The sequence below is a fragment of the Chionomys nivalis genome, chromosome 14 (assembly GCF_950005125.1).
Source record: "Chionomys nivalis chromosome 14, mChiNiv1.1, whole genome shotgun sequence".
NCBI lineage: Eukaryota > Metazoa > Chordata > Mammalia > Rodentia > Cricetidae > Chionomys > Chionomys nivalis.
Window position 1 is genome coordinate 20,099,774 of NC_080099.1, and position 23,419 is coordinate 20,123,192.

The following is a 23,419-nucleotide window of genomic DNA, read 5'->3' on the forward strand; positions in this document are numbered from 1 at the left end:
CGGAGCTGTGTCTCTCTGGCTGCCCCGCCACCACCACTAGCCAAAAGGCAGCACTTATTGAGCGTAAAGTGTGTACGGGTCAAACCCTATGCTTCCAGCACTCTGAATTGCTTGGTTCCTGATGGCCTAGTTTGGTAAGTACAGTTTGTATCTTCCATCTGCAGCTGAGGGAAGTCATTTGCCTAAGGCCATGTAAGTAATCAATGAACTTCAGAGGTTTTAAGTTCTTAGATCCAGAAGGGAAGAACGCCCAAAGATTGACGGTGATGAAATTCTGACTCAAACATGGATGTCACAGTGCTCAGAAAACAATGGAGCATAGTCAAACACCACGGGCTCCTTTCATTTCTCTAACATTGGCTGTGCAGCCCGCAGTCTGGGCACCTCAGCATCCCCTCCAAGAGGATGTTACAATATAGAATCACAGACCTTCTGACCCAGAATCCATCAGCACAGCCAGAGACCTGCAGGCTCCAGCAGGTTTGAGAACTGGGTTGGCCTGTTTGAATTGCAGATGCTGTTCCTGTAGGCTGGAGTGCTCTTCCCCGGGACTCTCATGCTTGCCATAGTAATATCTTTCTGAAAATCCATCTTGCCTTCATTTAGGAGGCACGGAGGTCCTCACACTTAGATAAGCACTAGGGAACCAGGAATATTAAACACACAGGGTGTCTTTTCAAAGGGAGAGATCAATGACCTGTTTTCCACCCACAAAGCTGGGAGCAGACATGGTTAATAACCTGGTGGCTTTTGTGCCACCTGTGTGGCTAAACCTCCCCCAAACCCTTATTTTGAGCATGTGTTCCCAGGAAATCTATAAAACCTACCTTTAGATGCCACTTTACAAAGAGTTTTGAAATAGTTGTGTCTTAGGCTTCACTGTGCACATGGGACTGAGTTAATTACCACCAGGAAACTGCTTAAATGTGCCTAAAATGATCTACTCAAGGTCAGACTTTCATGTTGAACTGAACTGCCTTCTCATCTCCCTCGGATGGACGCCCTACTGGTTGTGGTGTTTGCAGAGACCCCCCCCCCCACCTTCCAGAAAATGAACCTGCAGGCAAGTTATTAATATGCCTTGAGATAATTTCAGATTATGCTCAGCCTAAATCTAACTGGCTGTGAAGAGTGTCCTCTTGTTATGTCACCACTCTTACTATAATTTATACCTCCCATGTAATTGGCTTTAGTCTAAGAGCATAGCTTTAGTTGTGTATTTTTCCATGCCCCGGACCCAGACTAATGCACATGCGTAGGTGTAGGTGTGGGTTGTGGTACTCATTTTCCAAAAGCAGCCAAGTTGAAAGCAACCTCAAACAACAAATATCCTGTACGTTTTGGAAGAGACATGGGCATAGTTGATGTTTGAGATTAGGGGTGCTATTCTGGGTCAGTTGGGGTCAGCAAAGTAAGCTCTTTCATTCTAAAAAACTGTTAGATTTCTGTAGAAAAATATTTGCATTTCTTTCTCATACCATGTTTGCTGTGCTGATGGATAAATACAGAGCTAAGCCCCTTCTTAGGGACAGATAGGCAACAGGTACAGACACAGAATGCACATGACAGGCCACAGACCACAAACTGGACAGACGGAAGTTTAAGGAGAGAAGTGGTGAATTCAAATTTGGATTCCATCTTGAGTCAAACTATTTTTTTTCATTTTTTAATGTACCATCAATGCAGCTTGCCTTGAGAGAAGCTTCCCTGTGCTCCATCTAAGTAACTTCTTTTGTATGTGTGTTTGTGTCTGTAGAGAGTTGTACGTGTGTAGATGCACATGTTCACACGTCGGCAACTGCAAGTGTTGTCCATCTTGCTTTTTGAGCCTGGAACTCACTGACCAGCTAGGCTGGGTCATCAGTGAGCCCCAGGACGCACCTGTCTCTGCCTCCCCAATATTGGGCTTGATGTGGGCTCTATGATCAAGCACAAGTTCTCATGGTTATACAGTAAGCACGTTACCATCAAATTATTTCCCCTGACCTTCTACCCTGTGGTATGTTTATCCCTCAGACACATGCATCAGCCACCATTTTTTTTTCTCTTTTCGTTTTTAAATTTCTTTTTGAAGACAGTCTCTCACTGGCCTGGATCTCTTCTAGTGGACTAGGCTGTTTGATTAGTGAATCCCAAGGATGTATCTGTCTGTCTCCTGAGTGCTAACAAGTGTGTACCTCCACGCCTGCAGATCAAACTCTGGCCCTTATGGTGCAAGGTCCTTTACTGAGTTATCTTCCCAGTCCCCCACTACCACCAACTCAAATAGTAACTTCTGACATCTTCCATTTGCTTCTCCGGCTTAATCTTTGTTCACAGTGATTATCGCCACCTGAAACTCCAGATTTATCTCTCCCACCGACTGTACGGGGAGTTCCATCAAGGCTGGGACTGTGTGTCTCTAGCACCTAAGAGAGTGGCAGGAGTCTCAGTACTTGCTTAGTATTTCCATGAGAGATTGTTTTTGATACAGGGCTAGTTAGAGTAGAAACAGCTAACTCCACCAAAGAGATCCCTGAGAAATGGAAAGGACTGAGAAAAAAAAGACTTCCCTTCACTTCTGTATTCTCACAGTTTTTCAAAGGTGTATGTGCCGTCTTATAAATATTTATTCATCTGTATATTTATGTGTATGCATATCCGCCAGGGAATGTGTGTGTGCCATGTGACTGCAGGCACCTGAGAAAGCCAGAGGGCATGAGCTGCCTGACATGGGTCCTGCAAACCAAACCTGCTCCTCTGCAAGAGCAGTGAGCTCTCTCAACTAGTGAGCCATCTCTCCAGCTTCCGTGCTGTTTTTATAATTTGCTGAATGCTTTAAATAGCTGCACAAACCATCCCAAAATATATCACAAAAACAAAGCAGATTGCATCTCCTCCTTCTAAAAGGCTGTAGACTTCAGCTTCATTTGTTTATCAGATTCTGCGTGAATGAATAAAAAGTCATCCTATTCAAACAGCTTGTTTCCCTCAGACACATCATTCTGTAAGTGTGGAACTTTATCTCTGAAATCAGTCCCTGGATGTCTCATGTGGACTGCGCCATGCCCCCTCTACAGGCCAGGCCCCAACACACGGCCCAGTGTCTAGAAGTGCTGCCGACCCCATGTTCTGTAAGAGTCACTACCTCCAGCCGCTCAGAGACTGAGTAGACTCTAATCAGAGGCCACAAAAGGAAGCCATCTTTACTGGTGAATCATTTATTTGGACAAGACAAAACCATCTCCACCTAGTCTCCATTTATACAGAAAGTGGAACATTTCAAATATATTAGCTTTTCTCTTTTTCAACAGAATTCATTTCAATCTGGTCCCAGGAACTGCTTCTCACGTTAGGATTCACGTTTTAGCAGCACATAAGCGCCCATCACGGCCAAAAGAGCATACTGTAAAGAAAGCACAATGGAAAATCATCGTGAGGTCTACAAATAAACTCGGGCTCACAGTGTATTCAGATGAAGCCTGCTCAGTGCTGGACTGAGTACAGACTCAAAAGATGACCTCGCTCCCTTGTTCTCCAAATGAGTTGTTCAATACACACTGAATAAAGACCCAAGCACGCACTGATGATTCGGGATCAAATACCTGACAAACACAGCCATTGCCTATTCCTTTATAGGCTTCCTATTGTCTTTCAAGCGATTTCCTAAAATAGAAACTCCATTTTTGCTGCAGTTGGTTGATAAATATGACGAGGGTTTTGATGCTACTTCAGTTTAAGTTGAAAATTTCCCATAATAATCAACAATCCTATAACCACCATTTCACAGCACAGTTAATATAAAAGGTAAAAGTAGCTGTTTTAAATAACTAATCTAAATGTTAATAATTTAGGCTACTATGTTAATTTGTGGGTAAACTACAAATGTGCCATAGAAAAACCAATAACAAAACATTTTACAATGACTTCCTATTCACAACTGCACAGGTAAAAGCTCCAATATTTAAAAACATAAGTAAACACACACATACACATAAATACCTACCTTGAATTTTGGATAGTCATTCATTATAATGGTGACCATACCAACATAAGGTAAGAACCTAAATTGTGGGAATGAAAAGCAAGAAATATAAAATTTGTTTCCTATAGGATGACAGCATTTACTGCTCTGTACATTGGCCTCACGACACCAGTCTTCCCAGGTACACCACAGCTGCCTCACTAGTGCTCACTCCTTTCTCAAGGCTTGGCAAAGCACATGAAGCTAAAGACTGGACAAGTTTTTAAGTGGTTTGAGCAGTAAAGCTCTCTAGCTGTTCTTGGTGCAGTTAAAATAATTAGCTGAGTCGTTTGTACAAGTAGGATAAGCAAATTTTATAAATCTAGCTGATTTTGTTTTTAGGAAGAAAAGTATTCTCAGGTGGCCTATGTAAAAACAGTTACTAGAAAAAGCTTCAAAAAAAACAAAAGCAAAAGATTTATATGACCTGAAAAGAAACCAGACAACAAAGCTTGAAAGCACACAGAAAATCATCTGGAGTTTAGATAATCATCATGATTTTCATTTCAATGCTTTTCAAATGTAACAAATGAGTTTACTGAGAAATGAACGCAAATGTGGATCCTGTAACTCAGACTCAAATACGACCATGGTCCCAGAAAGGATGGTTCAGAGCAGTGATTAGCCACAAGTTCAGCGTCAATATTGAAACAGTGTGTTCCAGCCCCACTGTCTTTACTAGTAAGAAGCAGGTGCCACGTCCACAGCAACTTCCAGTCAACACCCAGTGGCTTCTGCCTCTCTCCTGTCTGTGATCTTCATCAGCATTAGAAATACAGGACTGCATGGGGGAGGCGGGGCGTTAATTCCAGCACTCAGGAGGCAAAGGCAGGTGGATCTCTGTGAGATCGAGGCCAGCCTGGTCTACAAGAGCTAGTTCCAGGACAAAGACTGGACTGGCTAGCAGGAAGTTGCCCTTGTCTCCCTGCAGACACCTGAGTAAGGGCACCAGCGGGAAGTGGACGACAGTGTGGGATGAGCCCTTATGTCACCACCTGATTAGGGACGATGACCTCACACACAGAAGCTGTCTGGACTGTTTAGCTAGTGAGACTGAGACAGAAGGTAGACATTTCTAGCAGGGGTTTTAAACTTGACTTATTATTAACAATTATAAATGGGTTGGTGAGAGAGGGGAAGCATCTCCTTTACTAATTTTTAAAATGAGATGCATCCTATACAGTGTCAATCATAATTAAATCTTAAAATAATCACGCATTTAAAAAATTACTGCAAAACTTTCTAATTGTGAAAAGCAAATATAAAATAATCCAATGTCTATCATAAAAAGTCTTCCAAGGTGCTTGCATATGAAATTATGGGTGCCAAAAGAACAGCACTTAGACACTTAAAAGGTAAAGATGTAGATTTGACACAGAAAGCTACTTCCACTTACTGTTGGATAGAAAGACTCAGCCCTTCCAGTTAAACTGTTACGTGTGCACACATCTGTTGGGAGAATCACTGAGATGCTAAGCAGAGGCCATCCCTTGGAAGATTTCTAATCATTGGCATTTAATCCCGCCCTCCACAAATAACTAATCTTTAGGTGAAGGTGTGTTTTGGAAAATAATTAAACCCAAAATATATGTAGTATATTCCAATTCAGTTATAGCTTTTAGGTCCTTGGATAGCTTGGAGTTTTCTTCATTAAAAAAGTAATAATTTTATATGTGTGAGTGCATTTCTGATTGTGTCTGTGCCATGTGTACAGTGCTCTAGGAGACCAGAAGAGGTGTCAGATACCCAACTGGAGCTGCCATGTGGGTGCTGGGAATTGAACCTGGGTCCTCTGGGAAAGCAGCCAGTGTTCTAAACCACTGAGCCATCTCTCCAGCCCTTGAACATGTTTGTTGGAGACAGGATCTATCTCACTGGATAGTCCAGGCTGCTTACAACACTGCGGATGTGCCGGGCTTGTGACAAATGACTCTATTGTCTTACAAGTTTGGTTTCTTCACTGTGAAGTGCTTCCCTGCTGTCTGGAGCATGTGTAACAACAAGTTCATCCTCACCCTCGTGCTCGTCCTACCACGTCCTTCTTCTCCAGCCAGTTCTGGCCTTCTTTGTACAAGCCTCTGTCATCAACTTCATTATTATCCCCTTTAGTCAGAAATTTGATGTCTCCATTATCTCTGGAAAGCAAAATGACGTCCTCTCAGAAGTCATTCTCAGCACGGCATCATTAAAAACATATTAGTTTAACCCAGACATTACAGCCAGACACGAGTATTTAGAAAGCAGTTGAGGAAGACTTGACCTCTCGTTGGTCTAAGTTGATTGCTTACAGATAACCACCGAGCTGAAGCACAGATCTAATGACAATTTCATGGACTTAAATTCCAAAACATTCAAGTAACCCTGACAACCGAAACACAAAGCAAACACTGGGGCAATGCGGAGGTAGTGACGCGCCACCGGTACACAACGTCACTTTTTACTCAGGTGTCCTGGTACTGTAACTAGGGCTGGTACTTAACTAATTTTTTAATCCACTAACAAGAATATTAGTGTCATTCATCAGTGGGCAAGATCATGGGACTAGGTCCTGTCCAGGTCCACAGCACTCCAAAATGGAATTGGCAATGAACTTTCTATACTTACTTCAGTTGTTCCTCTCAAGTCTGATTCGGTCAGAAATCAGCTGACGTTGACTTACTGACCTGCACGTGAACTGTCATTGATCCTTAGCCCTCACAGAAAAGTCTGGTAAGATGGATCTCACTCTTATTTTAATATAAACTTGCCCAAACCACACTGCTTTGTGGATAAGGAGATTTAAATGTGGCCGTGCTTTTTTTTTTTTAATGGACCGTAAGCTTACTGAATGTACAACTATTAATGCTTTACTTCCTTCACCACTAACACAGTGGTGTAAATCCCATCTGCAGGGAAACAGTCACGAATGGCATCAGACAAATACACTCAGCAGACAGGCAGGATCCATTAAGTGTTCTAAACGGGTGCTCAATGTAAACCCGGAAACACAAACCTGTAGGGCTGTGCGGCTATAGAGAGGGTCTTTCGGAAAGACAAATGCAAACAGGCACCATTAGAATGAGGCGAGAGGCCGGAGCCTGCAAGCATCTGAAGCCACGGCTAAAGGAACAAGCTGATTTGTAGTCATGGCTGTACAGACTCAAGAGGGCAAACATCCTCTGTCACAACTGTGGACATTACAGCAAAGTCATCACTGTCACAAGGCTGAACACGTCTTCATCTTTAGACATGACTTCCAAATGAGGTGAAAGTCCCGTCACACCAGCCCTGCTTCTTCTTCAGGAAGTTAGCAAGTAGATGGCATGCCACCTTTCAAACAAGGCCTGCGTGCGATCAGTTTGTACTCAGTCTGGATTAGCCGAAAAGCCAGAGCGATGGAGCGAGTATTCTATGGAGCCCAGAAGCAGCGAAGGCTTGAGTACCCAACACCAGAAGTCACTCTCAGTCTCTCCTTGTCCTTCTCCACCCTCTCCCCATGGTGAAAACATCACCGTCTTTGAAAACACAGACACACATATCTAGATTTAATGTTATAAGCCATGTACATAAAAATGCTAATATGAAAGCTGCACAAAGGCAAAGGTGAACACAAAGTACAGAAAAGGTCAATCTCCACACAAAAACTTCCTGCATTTGAGCTACAATTAAATGTTTTCATTAAAAAAAAAAAAAAAAAAAAAAAAAAAACCAGACACTATTAAGGTCTTAGGCCATCCCTGCTACCTAAAAGGAAGGTGAGGCTGGCTTGGGAGCAGGGGTTGATACAGGACACATTATGCCCAAATCATGAGGTGTCCTGGGAAAGGAGGTTTTTACCCCCCAAGGGCTGAAGCTACTGCTAAAAATGCCACAGTGACACAGAGAAATAGCTAGCATTATTACATGTCAGAAGAAAACTCTGGTGTCAAAGTAATCAATCTGGTTAGTGTGATTTTTTTTTTTTTTTTGAGACTCCTTCAGACAGCTAATGTAACAGCCCCTTCCATTTGTGCAGCAATCTGGGTTTGTTTTCTGTTTCTACATGTTTTAGTAAGCATTAGCTCACTTAGGTCTCGTAGTTGCCCTGGGGGTTACTGAGGGTGAAACACTAGCCCTCCCAGGTTACAGACCCAGTCACTTAGGTCTGGTAATCACCCTGGGGGTTACTGTGGTGAAACACTAGCCCTCCCAAGTTACAGACCCAGTCAGGTCACTGGTGCAGTTTCCCAGTTAATAAACGTCAGAATGAGAACAAATCCGGATCTTTTGATTTTCTCGCTAATCTTTAAAACCATCCACCGAAATTGACAATACCAAAATAAAAACAAATAAAGCCTCTTTACTTTTCATGAACCTTGATTACTCTGTGAACTATCGGAATGTCTCTTCCTTCAACTTTAAAAACAACTATTTCACCAGCTCTGATGGGGTCCTCCCGGAAGTTTGTGAGGAACAGCAGGTCTCCCCTGTGAAAGGCCGGCTCCATACTGCCACTGGAAGAAAACACAAAGTCACCGTCAGTGGTGCCAAGTGTCCAAAGGATAGTCAAAGTAAACTCCCAGCCATCGTTGAATCCATGTTCACAAGGGTGCTGCTTGCCAAGCCTGGCGCACCCCCACCCCCCCACCCGCAGCTCAGATAAGGAAACGGCCAGTGAGGAAATAAACGGTTTCTACTGAGGCTGGGGACATGGATGGGGAGTGCACTAGCAGCTCCTTTTCTCAGCCTATTCGCCCTCCTTGAACGAGTACTTAGTTGGAGCTGAAGTAAGTATAGTGTCACTCTGAAGTAAAAGCTGCCTACTATGGCCTTAAAAAGCAGTCCCACCTCCACAAACAAATTTCATTCGGAACTGCACACTGTTAGTTCTGGTTAGTGTCTAGGGCCAGACCTTCATTTCATGCCCAGCCTCAGCACCCACAACACTGCAGGTCTTCTCAAGGGATGAGAAACAAACAAATGAATCCAGCCTGAGCAGGCTCTGTCCTAAAGCATGGGAACAAAATCTGAACCTCAGTTTGGCTTCTTGCAGCGTCAACCCTTGGCCCTGTTCTACAAGAGCCCAATGTTAACACATATTATTGGTGAGGAAGGCGACACATAATCTCTATGGGAATAGTTGAAGTCTATGCCAAGATGTCTGATGCAGTCGAGGTAAACTGCAGTCTGCTGGGAACTGAGAGTTAAATGTAACGCATAGGACAAGAATACGCGCTATAAATGGGACTTCAGAGGAGCTGGGCAACCAAGGTGAGCTAGTGCTGCTCATCAGGAAGGAGAAAGAAACAGGCTAACTGAAGCCCTGGGGCCTTCAAAGGAGAGTATGGTTCACCACCGGGCCTCCTTCCCACCACCCAGTGCTGGTGCCCACAAGCTTCCCAGCAGACAGAAGGCAGGGAGGAGATACACGGCCTGCCACTGAGCACCTGCGGGGCTCTGTGTTAAAGTGAAACCCATGCTGAGTATAAGGGGAAAGGGCTGACGACAGAACTAAGGGAGAGAAAGAGAACAGCTGGGCAAAACAAACTGACCCCAACATAGACTCTCATTGTGTCCTCCTCTGAAAGCAAGCTGTGCTTCAAACTTTTGTTTTCTTTTACAGAACAACAGTCAAAATGTCAAATTTCTCCATCAATGGCTTCATATTTATTTATTTATTTATTGGATTTTTCGAGACAGGGTTTCTCTGTAGCTTTTGGAGCCTGTCCTGGAACTAGCTCTTGTAGACCAGGCTAGCCTCGAACTCACAGAGATCCGCCTGCCTCTGCCTCCCGAGTGCTGGGATTAAAGGCATGCGCCACCACCGCCCGGCCCTTCATCTTTATTTCTTCAACAAATTTCCCAAAGCCACCAGCAAGGAGGCAATGTTAGAAAACTCTCTAGGTCGTGACAATGGATTTTACTGACAAAAGACACTCCCTCCAAATACCAGGGGTGAGAGGGGGCACTGTGATCCAAGCAATTCTTCAAGGTCAGGAGCATTAACTTGCAGGTATCCTTCCGTGGTTAGGGGCCTCCAAGTGACACAAGGACGTCACCAGCTCATGACTTCAAGTCAGACCACTTTACAACTATAAAGGATGCTGTTGTTAAAAGTCCCTGTGTGGCGCACGCCTTTAATCCCAGCACTTGGGAGGCAGAGGCAGGCGGATCTCTGTGAGTTCGAGACCAGCCTGGTCTACAAGAGCTAGTTCCAGGACAGGCTCCAAAACCACAGAGAAACCCTGTCCTCGAAAAAACCAAAAAAAAAAAAAAAAAAGTCCCTGTGCACTGCAATCTCACAGAAATACCTGTGTGCACATGTGTGATCTGAAGGGAACCCAGTAATCTTTGATCCAGTGTTATTCTACTAAGATAATCTTGAAATGCTTGAGACTTGTCTTCAATGGGCCTCTGAATAAGAGGGTTCATCTAGAGTCCTCCTCTCCCTCTTGCATCTGAAGACTGAGCACACTGCCTCACAGATGCTCTGCCACTGAGATCCATCCCTGGCCCCATTCTCTTAAAAAAGCTTGAGGGTTTTTATTTCTCCTTCTTTCTTCCCTTGCTTCCTTCCCCCTGCTCCCTTGTTAAGGATAAAACTCAGGACCTTAACTTGCTTTGCCAATAAATGACATCCTAAGCCCTCTTTCAAAACAAAAGAAAAACCCCTCCAAGCTATCATCCCTTCGAACAGTCTCTGAGCAGAAGTATAACCACCTAAGTACATTAAGTGAAGCCGGGTTATGGAGTCCAAGACCCAGGAACCTGGTCCTTTTCTCTCTCCTCATGCGCCACAGGGCCCCCTGGGCACTCCTGAAGCAGTGTCAACACTGATGAATCAAGGATCCCTGTGCTCCTCTGTGAGCTACACTTCTTCAGGCATGTACAATTATGAAAACTGCAAATCCATTTCTTGGCTAGTCACACAAAGGTGCCCTGGGGAAGTCTAAACACAGCTGCAGCCCAGCAGAGCCCGAAGGAGAGGCACTGGTTTGGGAGCAAAAGCCCTGTAGTGTGACCTTGGCTCCTGGACTGGTTAGCTATGACTGATCAAGTGACCACAATTGCCCCCCTTCTGCCCCCAAACAACAAAGAGGCTCTATTGCTACCAACAGAAGAGACTTAATGATGTCAGACACACTGGACAAAGCGCCATGAAGCACCTGCTGGCTGCCAAACAGGGCCATTTGATTTCAAATGGACTGAAGATTCTCCCCTGAATAACTTTACGGCTGCACAAAGTTGGCAATATTCACTCTTCTAAAGCATAGAGATACATTTTCATAAGCATGACAGTCTCCAGGAGCCAGAGGCCATCGACATCTGATTCTAGGAGACTGGAGGGACACACACTCGTTCTACTGGGTATTGTTTAGCATTTTAAACTAGTTAGGTATAAAGGTCAATTTGTATACCAATAATGCATTATCCCGCTTTGCTGAACTGTTGCTCCAATACACTAAAAGCACTGGCATCAACAAGCTCTTAAACAGTGGGTCATAACCCCCTTGGGGGACAAATGACCCTTTCAGGGGGTCACCTAAGACCATCGCAAAACACAGATATTTACATTACAATTCATAGTAGCAAAATTACAGTTATAAAGTAGCAATGCAAATACTTTCCTCACCACAACATGAGGAACTGTAGTAAAGGGTAGCAGCATTAGGAAGGTTGAGAACCACTGCTCTAAAACATCATTTAAAAAAGACAGCATTTTTCAATAAATGTCAGAAAACAAAACACACTCAATAACCTTCAATAAAGAAGCTTGAGTATTTTATCCCAATAAAATATGGACTCACGGCTGTCACACAAGGCACAGGGAATCAATGCGATGGGATGAGGACCAGGATCAGGACTTACCTCAGCACCACCACGATGGGACTCTCACTGCCCGTGAGAACAATTAAGCCTTTCCATATCATGAGGGCTGAAGACACGATCATGGCAAAGTTTAAAACCTGGTAGTAGAGCTGGAACGAAAAGGCCAAATCCAAAATGAAAACTGACGGCAGAACATCCAATATTCAGACAACAGAGTTTGGATGTACTTACAAAATTTAACAAGGTATGATTTTAGGACTAGTAGGATTTCAACTTTTACTGGATAAGCCTTCCAAATATCACCTCCGAGTCAGTGAGAAAAGAGGAGGAAACAGCTATCTCTTTGACCAGTTTGATCAGCCATGGACTCTGCCCAAGTGACTGCCTCACAGCCCTCACCTTCAGTAGCCCTGTACAACAAGGGGGCTCTACTGCCGCCAGCAGTGGGCCTAATGACCTCAGACACACTGGACAGAGCGTCCTGGGCATCTTCTTTCTGGCTCCCAACGATGATCACTTGGCTTCAAATGCACTGAAGATGTTCCCCAAGGAGGCTGGTTATAGCTTTGGGGTTCCCTAGCACCTCAAACACTAAACATTTCTCCTAGCAGAATTCAACCACTGGAAGCTTCTATTGCAGCTTAGTACAGATGCAGCTTAGAGCTGTGCAGCCCATGTTCTCACGCTGAGAGTCTGGCACGTCTAAACTTCTCCTAAACTGTGCCTTTGCCCATGGCTAAACAGCTCCAAATGGAACCTAAACAGTAGGCCTCTGCTTCTTACACAACTTAAACACCTGTTTGTTTAAATGCTCTATAAATACTTCAAAAGGTGAACAGTAAATATTTGGTTAAGAACACAGGTACAGGAGTCACAAAAGTCAACAGGTCAGGGCTCCCCCTGACTCCTGCATGTGTACTGGGGTGCAGCCTCTTCTTTGCCCCAGCTGTCTGCCATACCTGTCAACCCCAGGAGGCTAAAGGGCAAACCAACATCTGGACACATCCCAACTCCCTTCCAACAGTAGCTGAACTGTAATCTGAATGCCCCCCATTCTTCATTTGGCCACACAAACTAAAGTTACCCTTCTCAGCACCACTCAATAGGCAAGTTCCTCAGGCTCTGCCCTTCCTGCAGTGTAGGAAGGCACCTGACTTTGGTGCCTATCTGCCTCAGTCTTCCTCCCACAAGCCCTGGAAGTGTCAAGATGATTTGCAGAGCCATTTGGATGCTGTTGACTCAACCCTCGACCCATCTCCAGCAACCTTCTTCCCTTCCCTTGCCCTGGAATAGAAACTACTTCAAGGCTGTATCTCTGACTCAGTGCTCCCTCCTGCCTGGCCCTGTATGCCCTAGGTACCTGGACACTGACAGCTGTGGGCTGTTCCTTCAGGACTTCTGCCTCTCACCTAAGCTTTCGATCCTTGGCACACGGCATGCGCACACTGGTGTCCACACCTTCCACAGGCCTGGCAGCCTTTACTCCACATACTTTTGTTAATCTTTGCAGGGGATAAAATTTCAGTCTTCCATCCGGGAAAAGGAGCCCCTTGAGTGAATGGGTAGGAATGGGTATTTCACATGACTCGATTTTAGAGAAAGGAGGAGATCTACTTCAGCCTCTCCTCTTCCTTCTTCATTTCTAGAGACATCTGCTACAAGCAATTGAGTCTCAAGGATTCTGTGGCACAGGAAGCATCTTTACTCAGCTTCCCCAGAGCTTCTCGACATTTTTACTTTCTCAGACTACTTCAGCTACCATTTTCTAATCTGTCTTCCAGTTCCTAGAACCTGGTGATCTTGTTTCCTCCCCTGGACTCCCTATCTTGAAACAGCTGATGACTAAACATCTCCTTTTAGTGTGCTTCAGAACAAGTGAAATTAGCTAAGCTAAATCCCATCTTAAGATTCTATCAGCTTTGCATACTTCCTTTTGGAGTGAGTATAGAACAGGAGCCACATCACAGGGCTCTGAACATCATTTCCGCAAATATTCTAATTTAACTTTAGCTGAAACAATGTGGAGAAATGGACTGGTTTGGGGTTCTGGTGCTCGATCGCAGTGAGGTGTATTGTATATTTTGAGATAATGACAAGATTTTTTAATTGATTTTTATTGAGCTATACAATTTTCTCTGCTCCCCTCCCTGCCTCTCCCCTCCCCTTCAACCCTCTCCCAAGGTCCCCATGCTCCCAATTTACTCAGGAGATCTTGTCTTTTTCTACTTCCCATGTAGATCAGATCCATGTATGTCTCTCTAAGGTCCTCATTGTTGTCTAGGTTCTCTGGGATTGTGATTTGTAGGCTGGTTTTCTTTGTTTTATGTTTAAAAACCACTTATGAGTGAGTACATGTGATAATTGTCTTTCTGTGTCTGTGTTACCTCACTCAATATGATGTTTTCTAGCTTGGTGCTGGCATAATTGGATATCAACATGTAGAAGAATGAAAATAGATCCATATCTATCATCATGCACAAAACTCAAGTCCAAATGAATGAAAGACCTCAACATAAAGCCAGCCACACTGAAGAGAAAGTGGGAAACATATTTGAATGCATTGGTACAGGGAACCACTTCCTAAATATAACCCCAGCAGCACAGACACTGAAAGAAACAATAAGTGGAACCTCCTGAAACTGAAAAGCTTCTGTAAAGCAAAGGACATGGTTAACAAACAAAACAACAGCCTACAGAGTGGGAAAAGATCTTTACTAACCCCACATCAGACAGAGGTCTGATCTCCAAAATATACAAAGAACTCAAAAACTGGTTATCAAAAGAACAAATAATCCAATTTAAAAAATGGAGTATAGACCTAAACAGAGAACTCTCAACAGAGGAATATAAAATGGCTGAAAGACACTTAAGAAATGTTCAACATCCTTAGTCATCATATAAATGTGAATCAAAACAACTATGAGATTCCATCTTACACCTGTAAGAATAGCCAAGATCAAAAATACTGATGACAACTTATGCTGGAGAGGTTGTAGGGTAAAAGGAACACTCCTGCATTGCTGGTGGGAGTGCAAGCTAGTACAGCCCCTTTGAATATCAGTGTGGCGACTTCTCAGAAAATTAGGAAACAACTTTCCTCAAGGCCCAGCAATACCACTTTTGGGTATATACCCAAAGGATGCTCAATTGTACCAGAAGAACATGTGCTCAACTATGTTCATAGGAGCATTGTTTGTCATAGTCAAAACCTGAAAACAACCCAAATGCGCATCTACGGAAGAATGGACAAGGAAAATGTGGAACATTTACACAATGGAGTACTACACAGCTGAAAAAAATAATGACATCAAGATTTTTTTTTTTAATGACAAGATTTTTTTAAAGCTTTAGCAGAAACAAGTGATGTTTGAAGTGACAGATACACTAATCACTGGTTTGATTACACAATGTAAACATGACTGAAACTTCACATGATACCCCATAAAGTGACAAGTTAATAAATGTTTAATATACAACAAAATGTGTTTTTAAAATGCACATGGCCTGCAGAAATGCAGCCAAGGACACTGAGGAAGGCCTAGCAAGGAAGGGTCCTGACTCCCGAGTGTGTAGCTCCGCTCTCTTCACACTGCAATCTTCTGGCAGGCCGGAGGGAAGCATTGCAAACGAGCTTCCAGATGACCCCCAGGCTACTAGCTTGTGCCCACAAGGGCCACTGTACTTTACTACTGGTTTTCAACAGCATCTAGACATTGGAATCACATGAGTAAGCTTAGGAAAGCAGTCCAACGGAATCCACGACAGGAAACACCAGCATCCATGTTTCCTGCACATCCACTGAGAGATTCTGATGCGGGGGATGAGGGGAGGTACTAGCCCACTGTTCCAAATCTTCCTATCCAATCAGCTTACATCACTCCACCATAAATTCTTCCTCCATATTACACCTCCACCCCCCCCACCCTTCCCACCCCCCAACCCCGCTGTTGATGTCCCTTCTCCTTCAAGGTCAAAGGTCTCAAAGGAGCTGCTGTCCCAGGTAGAAACTCCATCCACTCTGAACATTTCAGCCCTGCCAGTTCCTCCTCCACCTGAACCTTCAAATACTGCCATCAGCACCATCATGGTAACTCCTCCCAAGACTGAGGTTCCCAACTACTGGAAGTAGTGTGACTCTTTAAAGGTAACTGTAGTGTGGAGCGGCGGGACGCTTCCCGCCACCCCGGCTCCTGCACAGCTAGCTTTTGCCCCCAAATAATTACACAGAAACTGTATTCTTTTAAACACTGCCTGGCCCATTAGTTCCAGCCTCTTATTGGCTAATTCTCACATCTTGATTAACCCATTTCTAATAATCTGTATAGCACCACGAGCTGGCGGCTTACCAGGGAGATTCTTAACCTGCTTCCGTCTCAGAGAGGAGCGGCATGGCGACTGCCTGACTCAGCTTCTTTCTCCCAGAATTCTGTTCTGTTTTCTCTGCTTACCTAGTTTTCTGTCCTATCAAAGGCCAAGCAGTTTTCTTTGTTAATTAACCAATGAAACAACAAATAGAAAGATGACCCTCCTCCATCAGGTAACTCAAATAGCTCATGTCAGAGTTGGCCTTACCTTCTCTGAGCAGCCAAGTAGTTCGGCTGTCATGACTCTCACCAAGTCACTAACAGAGCCCCATCGGGCCCCGGTTAAGAGCATCTACAAGTCTTCTAACCCACTCCACAGCCAAGCTTGCTTTCAGGGTCATCTGGATACCCCTGTGCATAAGCCCTTCAGCTGCAGTCCACTCTCTGATATGGCCTCAGACGCACCCTGCCTGACAGATAACCTCACTGCTAGCTTCAGCCGGTGAGACTCACCAAGCCCAACTGCACTTGTGCTATCTAACAGTGCTTCAAACTGTACACATGCCTTTCTACTTGGAGCCCTTCACCAGTGGTGTGCTCTGCCCAGAAAGCCTTCCCTGGACTCTTGGCACATCCAAAGCTCACTCTTTCTCAAGTCCCACTTTTAGCATGGGTGCCCCAGGGAAGCCTTCCTCTGCGTACTAGCCTAAGAGTCAGCAAACTTCCCATTTAAAGAGCCAGACAGTAAAGTCTAGATTGATAGGCCACATCCTAACTATCAACACCACTTAGCTCTGCCATTGGATTGCAAAAGTAGCCACAGACAGTATCTAAAAGAACTTACATGGCTGTGTGCCAATCAAACCTTCTAAAAGCTGGCGAATCACTGGCACTTGCCAGTCTCTGCTGTAGGCCAGTCTCACGTTCTCACCGTGCAGCATCAATCACCAGTTAGACACATACTCCCTTCCTTGTCTTTCCCACTAGACTGTGAATTTCACAACGGCGAGGATCATTTCACACCTTGTTCAGAACTGCGTTCTCAATATTCAACCCAGGTCTGGCAACAGTCAGCATTCAATTTGCTAAATAATGGCAAACACCTTTAATAAACACTGAATGCAAACAAACCAAGTATAGGGAAACTAGACTGCCAACAAGAGGTAAAAACTTAAAGCTGTAATTTTCCAGTGAGGAAGTATAAGCAGCAAGTAAACACTTGAAAGGTTCAAACCCATAATCCTCCCTCTCCTTCCCTGTAAATACAAAGTCTCAGTTTTTATAATGCTAACACTCAGGACTAGTACCAAAGGTTACACTGTGGGAAACCACAGTTAATGTAAGCACTCTCAACTAGCATTAATGTCAAGAGATTACTATCAGCCTGGGATTCCTGCTTGTAAGAATCCCATCTAAAACAGATAAGAAATTAGGCTCCAATGATATGTATATCAATCTCATTTCTAATAATGAGGGAAATTAGAAAATGGCAGATTAGCCCACTATGTCAAATAAAGAGTAAACAACTTTCGTATCAAACACTAAGTATACTGAGTAAAATGGTGTCACCTGCAATAAGACCTTGGGCAAACTGTAAGCACAAGGAGGTGGTCCAAGGCACAGCCAGAGGCGATCGTAGGATAGTAGAGTTACAAGTAATTGAGTTTCTGGGTGTGTGGGGAAGCAGAGGGCAACCTCAGGGGCCATTTCTCAGGATGCCCTCTGTGGTGGCCTGAATGGAAATGGCCCCCGTGGGGTAATAAGGAGTGACACTATTAGGAGGGAAGGACTTGATGGAGGAAGTGTGTTGCTGGAAGTGGGCTTTGAGCTTTGAAATGCTCAAACCTGGCCCAGTGTCACTCTCTCTTCCTGCTGCCTCTCCAGCACCATGTCTGCCTGTGTACCACCATGCTTCCCACCAGGACACCTCAGAACTGTGAGCCAGCTCCAATTAAATGTTTTCCTTTATAAAAGCTGTTGTGGTTGTGATGTCTCTTCACAGCAGTAAAAGTCCTAACTAGGACACCATCCATGTTGATTTTTGAGACAGGTTCTCTTACTAGCCTGGGGTAGGCTGGCTAACCAGAGAGCCTCAAGGATCTGCCTGTCTCTACTTCTACAGCCCTGGGACTAAATCATACATCACTGGATCTTTTGATGAGTTTCTGAGGCGGGGGGGAGGGGGGGTGTCAAACTCAGTAAAGCAAGCCCTTTCTAAACTGAGCTATCTCTTCAGCACCAAGCATTGATTTTCTTCTTGTGCTGGCTAGTTTTCCCGTCAACTTGACACAGGCTAGAGCCCTAGGAAAGAGGTGACATTGATTATGAAAGGCCCCCACCAGACTGCTCTGTGGGCAAGCCTGTGGGGAATTTCCCTACTTGATGATTGATGTGGGGGAGGGACCTAGCTCTCTGTGGGCAGTGCTACCCCTGGGCTGGTGATCCCCAGGGGACAGGGTAGAATGCAGGCTGAGCAAGCCAGTAAGCAGCATCCTGCCATGGCTTCTGTTTCAGTTTCTGACTCTGAATTCCAGCCCTTACTTCCCTTGACAATGCACTACACGTTGTAAGATGGAATGAGCCCTTTCTTCCTCAAACTGAATTTGATTACGGTGTTACATGGCAAAAGAAACCCTAAGTCACCTCTTCAAAATCTCTACGGTAAGCAGGGGCTGATGCAAAACTCTAATGTATGGATGGCCACTAAAATGATCACTTTGAGGAGTAACAACACATGAAAATGTATTGAGATGATGTAGCAAAAGAAAAGCAGAACTCAAAAATGTCTCTTGCCAATGTTACCACCTGGTGAAAAGAGGTGATTTGAAGCGATCGTAAGAGAGTCAACTGAAAGTAGAACAGGAAAAGAAATGTAAAATAACTTATGGTATTTTGGTGCTGTTTACCGCTCTCGTTGGCTGTGTGAACCTGGGAAAGCAGGGCCTAGAAATGAGGTGGACTGAAGTCTCATGCAGTAGACAACTTTATCAGAGCACCAGACAGTTTATACTCTGAGGGTTAAGAAGAGTCACAGGAGTAAGCTGTTCAATCACAGGGCAAGCCACATGTTTTACCACAGAGGCACATGAATAACAACAGCTAACGTGAACTCACTCCTATCTTCGACACCTGGGAGGAGCACAAAAACACACTCCAAGAACAACTCTGTGTTAAAAAAAAAAAAGGCTGCGGTCACAAGACCCCTGTTGGAGTTGTCTCGCAAGCACTCAGAATTGTCACATGACTCCAGATTCCTGGACTGAGTTCCAAGATGGTGTAATTAATATGAGAGTAGAAAAAGAACTATAACTCAATACTAAAGTCATGAGCCATTTTTAACTACTTGGCTATTGTATCTATTTGCTCATTATGAAACTAGCACAGTATTCTCAGAAGAGCAAAAAAAGAGGTATACTAACTGGGCCCCTTAAACCACAGCCTCTAAAAGCAGGTGTCACTGGCCTCAAGCCTTCCCCACTTAGAAGGTCTGATTTAGAGAATGGTGTGTGTAAACAACGGCTGTTTCGTTATGAACTACAGACTGGGTTGGGAAAGTCCCAAACCATAATTTTAAATAAGAACTGCCAATTTTTTGATAGGTTTTAAAACCACCAGTTTCTATCTCGACAAAAAGCAAATTACAAGCTTGTACCACTTATTTAATAAGAACTCTGAGTTAAGAACGCATTTCCCCAGTATGATTCTCTGTGCCCGAAAACAAATCGCCCTGAGGTAATAAAATCAATTCCTTAAGAACACTTCCTCTGATAAAGGCTAAAGAGACAGCAAATACACAAAAAGCTAGCAATCGAGCTCGCTGCAAGACCACAGGTCATACTTCAGACACCCCACCATTAAGGCATCCACAAAGCTGAGTGCGCGTTTGGCAACCAGGAATAGAAACATTCATTTTGACTGAAAAGCAGACAGGCTGAACCCCTTCTAAAAACCTCATCACACTTGTGCAGCGCCTCAGGTTGTTCCTCATTTTAGCTTACCAAATAACAACCCCAACAGAGTCTTAACGTAAGCCCACACCCCATCCCTGGAATCAGCCCCTTGCAAGGAGTTTGAGGCAAACATTTCAGGCCAGATATGTTGGCCACAGAGCCGCAAAACCGCCAGTCACTGTACTCCTTCCTCCCTTACTCACTGCAGAGACAAAGAGCCCTTGTCTTGCATGTGGCTCTTATTTAGAAAGCAGGAGCAGTAGAGAAAGGGGGTCTTGCTTCAAGGTCTGACAGGTGTCATAGGATCCTGTTATGAAGGGGAAAGACAAAGAAGCAAACAAAAGACAAGTTCTTCCCAACTATTAAAAGGAAGTACAGAAACTGAGCTTATGAATTTTAATTAGTAGACCAGCAAAACAACACAACAAGCCACTGACCCAAGTGACCCAATGGGCAAAGTGGGAGAGGAATTGATACATCCATCTGAGGCCTTCTCTGATTGCCCGCAATGATAGCCATTAGTAATGAGTATCAAAGATCTGAAGACTCTATCCAATCATCTAAATTTAAAATAAAGTTGTTCTTCCTATGTCCAGCGTCCACCCTTGGGGCATTAGTTATTGCTGTTCCAAGCTAGTGATAATCCCTACTAAAACTCCTCATAGTCACACAGACCACCGAGACCCAGCAGTCCAGCCAGACACAACCAGATCTTAATCACTTCAGAAAGTCCAAGTCACCAAACTGTCCCATATGGCTGCATTTTTTCTGAAATTCTACAAAAAAGGAGGAGGGGCAAGAGACAGAGAAGAGAAGAAGGGGAAGGGGGAGGAAGGAGAAAGAGGAAGGAGAGAGGCTGAGGGAGGGAAAGGGAGATAATGTGCCCCAAAATTAGCTGTGCTCTCTCATCCTCAGAGCTGCCACCTCCACGCAGTGGAACAAATACCTCTGAGGGTCCTCCAAATCATGAAAACACCATGTTCTGCCCTCTTCAAAAAAGACTGCACTTTTCTATTTCTTGCCACAGTGTGTCATCATCGGTCATAGCAGTTGCTATCTGTCAAGATACTGGGGCACTACAGTACCTAGAAGCTTGCCTAATCCTACTTTTCCGGGCTGATGGAGGAAATGATGGGGGGGGGGCGCACAAAAAGAAACTTTGTCCCGGCGGGCTTCTTACAGAGCAGTGAAAAATGAAGTCCAGCTGTCCAATCCCTGCCCCCCCCCCTCAATCCCCGCAACCCTAACGGCCTTCTATACAGACGGTGCTGCAAGACGGATGGAATCAGAAAGTTAGAAGAAACTTCCGCGATCCTTTAAGGAACGCTGATTCGGTCTACGATGACTGAGCACCCCTTGGAACGCAGAAGCATCCCCTGCGTCCCGAAGCACGCCCCCAGAACACCAACCCCTCCCCCAGCGCGGAAGAAAGCCCTTCGGGAGGCATCCTTGAACAGCTCCCACGGTAAGAAAGTTCTTCTCTTCCCCTCTGCCTGCCTCTTAGCCCCAAGCAACGGCGCGCAGCCAGGCCTCTGGAGCGCCACAGGGAAAGCTGCTCCCTCTTCACTCAGTGGCCCTCAAAAAACGCGCGGACAGCTGTCACTTGCGCTCCAGTCTCTCTCTTCACTTCCGCAAGCGCGTGTGACATCCATTGCGCTCCCCTTCCCGCTCCCCCTTCCCAGTTTGCGCTAGCCGGTGCAGGAAGGCAAACACTTGCCCACACGTGGGTCTGGGAAGATCTGAACCCGGGGCCTCCGGAAGCCGGGAAGCTCCGGTCACACGGAGCTGCCCTTGCCGGAGCGAGCCTCACCGGGGAAGCCCCAACTCCTGCAGCCGCAGCGGGTCCCGGTGCACCCGGCGCGCCCCCCACCCGAGCCTCTGTTACCTGTCGTTTGTTCATCTTCCTCAAGTCCCCAAAGATGTCCAGGCTGGACGTGGGGAGATGCGTCCCCACGGCGCCCGCGCGTACCATGGCGGGGTCTCTGGGGGCCCGGGCGGCCCGCCGGCTCCGTCTGTCACACACAGCTGCGGAGCACCGGCAGGCCCCGCCCACCAGCCCGCATCCTGGAGGCCACGTGACCAGAGGCTCTCGTGCGCTTCTGGGAATCGTAGTCTCGTGAGGCTCAGATCACCCCTAGGCCCTGGAGGAACTGGGAGAGTGGAGAACTACGACGTCCAGAATGCTACGGGCGGAGAGCCTCGGCCAGTGAAGACCCAGGGCTCCCGGGGAGCGTGGCGAACGGGCTCTGAAGCCTCTGTCGAGCCGTCTAGGAGATTGTGAGGCAGCCGGCGAGCCGCTTGTCTAGATGGAAACTCAGAGAAGTGACTGCTCGAAGAGAGCGGAACTCCAAGACTCTGGTCAGGCGCCAGCCGGACACCTAAAGCTCCCTCGCTCTCACCTAGCCGTGTATCTTGGCCATTGGATGACTGCCGCTAGGAAAGGCGGGGCTTCTGCCCTGCGGGCGGGCTGTGAAAAAATTGGGGCGGGGCCTAAAGATGGGCATGTCGGGTGGGCGGGGCCTGTGAGAGGCGGGAGTTTTGAAGCGGTGCGGTACCGCGCTGTGGAAGAAAATAGCTGGATCCTATTGCAAAGGAGGAATCTGTGAACCATGATGTTAATGATGTTCTCAAAGCGGACATTCACTGAGTAAATACGTAACTATCTCATCTTATACATTGTACATTCCCAGAAAGGGTCTGTGCCATGAGCCACACTGTTAAGTGGTAGAGAATGGAATAAGTCTTGTCAAATCCCAAATTCAGAATTTTCACAGTTCTGGTCCTAGATTATCTTTGATCCACTCACTCATCCTTTGTTTTATGTATTTATTCGTAAATCGCTACAAAGCAGCTACAGTGCACCTGATGGTGTTCTAGGTACCTGAGAAACATCGATTAAAAAAAAGAAAAAGAACAAGCAAAAATCCTTGCCCTATTCAAACTTAGGTTCTACCAGGGGTGGATATAGTTAAACTATATGGTATCTGCATTTTGATCTCAGGATGCAACTCATACAACATCATCTCGAAGTGTTGCTGGCAGATACGACAGCTGTGTGGAAACCAGCAAGCACAGAATGAAGGCAGGCTTTTTGGACATCAGGGGAAATGTATAACTACATTCATTATGAGAAACAGCTTCTCATATGCCACTGATCCTTACGAGAGCCTGCAAGCCCACAGTTGAAATGGCCTTGGTGTTGGCACAGAACACACCCAGACACCAAATTCTCAACACAAAGGAGATTTATTACCTTGTGGGGACAAGCAAATGGAGGACCTGGAGGGGTGCCTCTGGATCCAACAAAGACAGTAGCAGGTGTTTATGTAGAAGTGGTTTTTAAGTAGAAAAAGGAAGCATCTTGTAAAAGGAGA

At 45.3% G+C, this 23,419-nt stretch overlaps 1 protein-coding gene across 1 annotated transcript; it reads right to left on the reverse strand.

Annotated features, from left to right (window-relative positions):
• Nucleotides 1-3,186: 3,186 nt before the first annotated feature.
• On the reverse strand, nt 3,187-22,115 carry Sec11c (SEC11 homolog C, signal peptidase complex subunit). The gene is made up of 6 exons (XM_057789270.1): nt 21,931-22,115; nt 11,831-11,940; nt 8,326-8,475; nt 6,019-6,138; nt 3,986-4,043; nt 3,187-3,385 (listed from the first exon to the last, which is right to left on the reverse strand). Exons 1-6 carry the CDS (start codon nt 22,015-22,017, stop codon nt 3,332-3,334), a joined length of 579 nt encoding a protein of 192 aa, XP_057645253.1. The 5' UTR covers nt 22,018-22,115; the 3' UTR covers nt 3,187-3,331.
• Nucleotides 22,116-23,419: the final 1,304 nt, after the last annotated feature.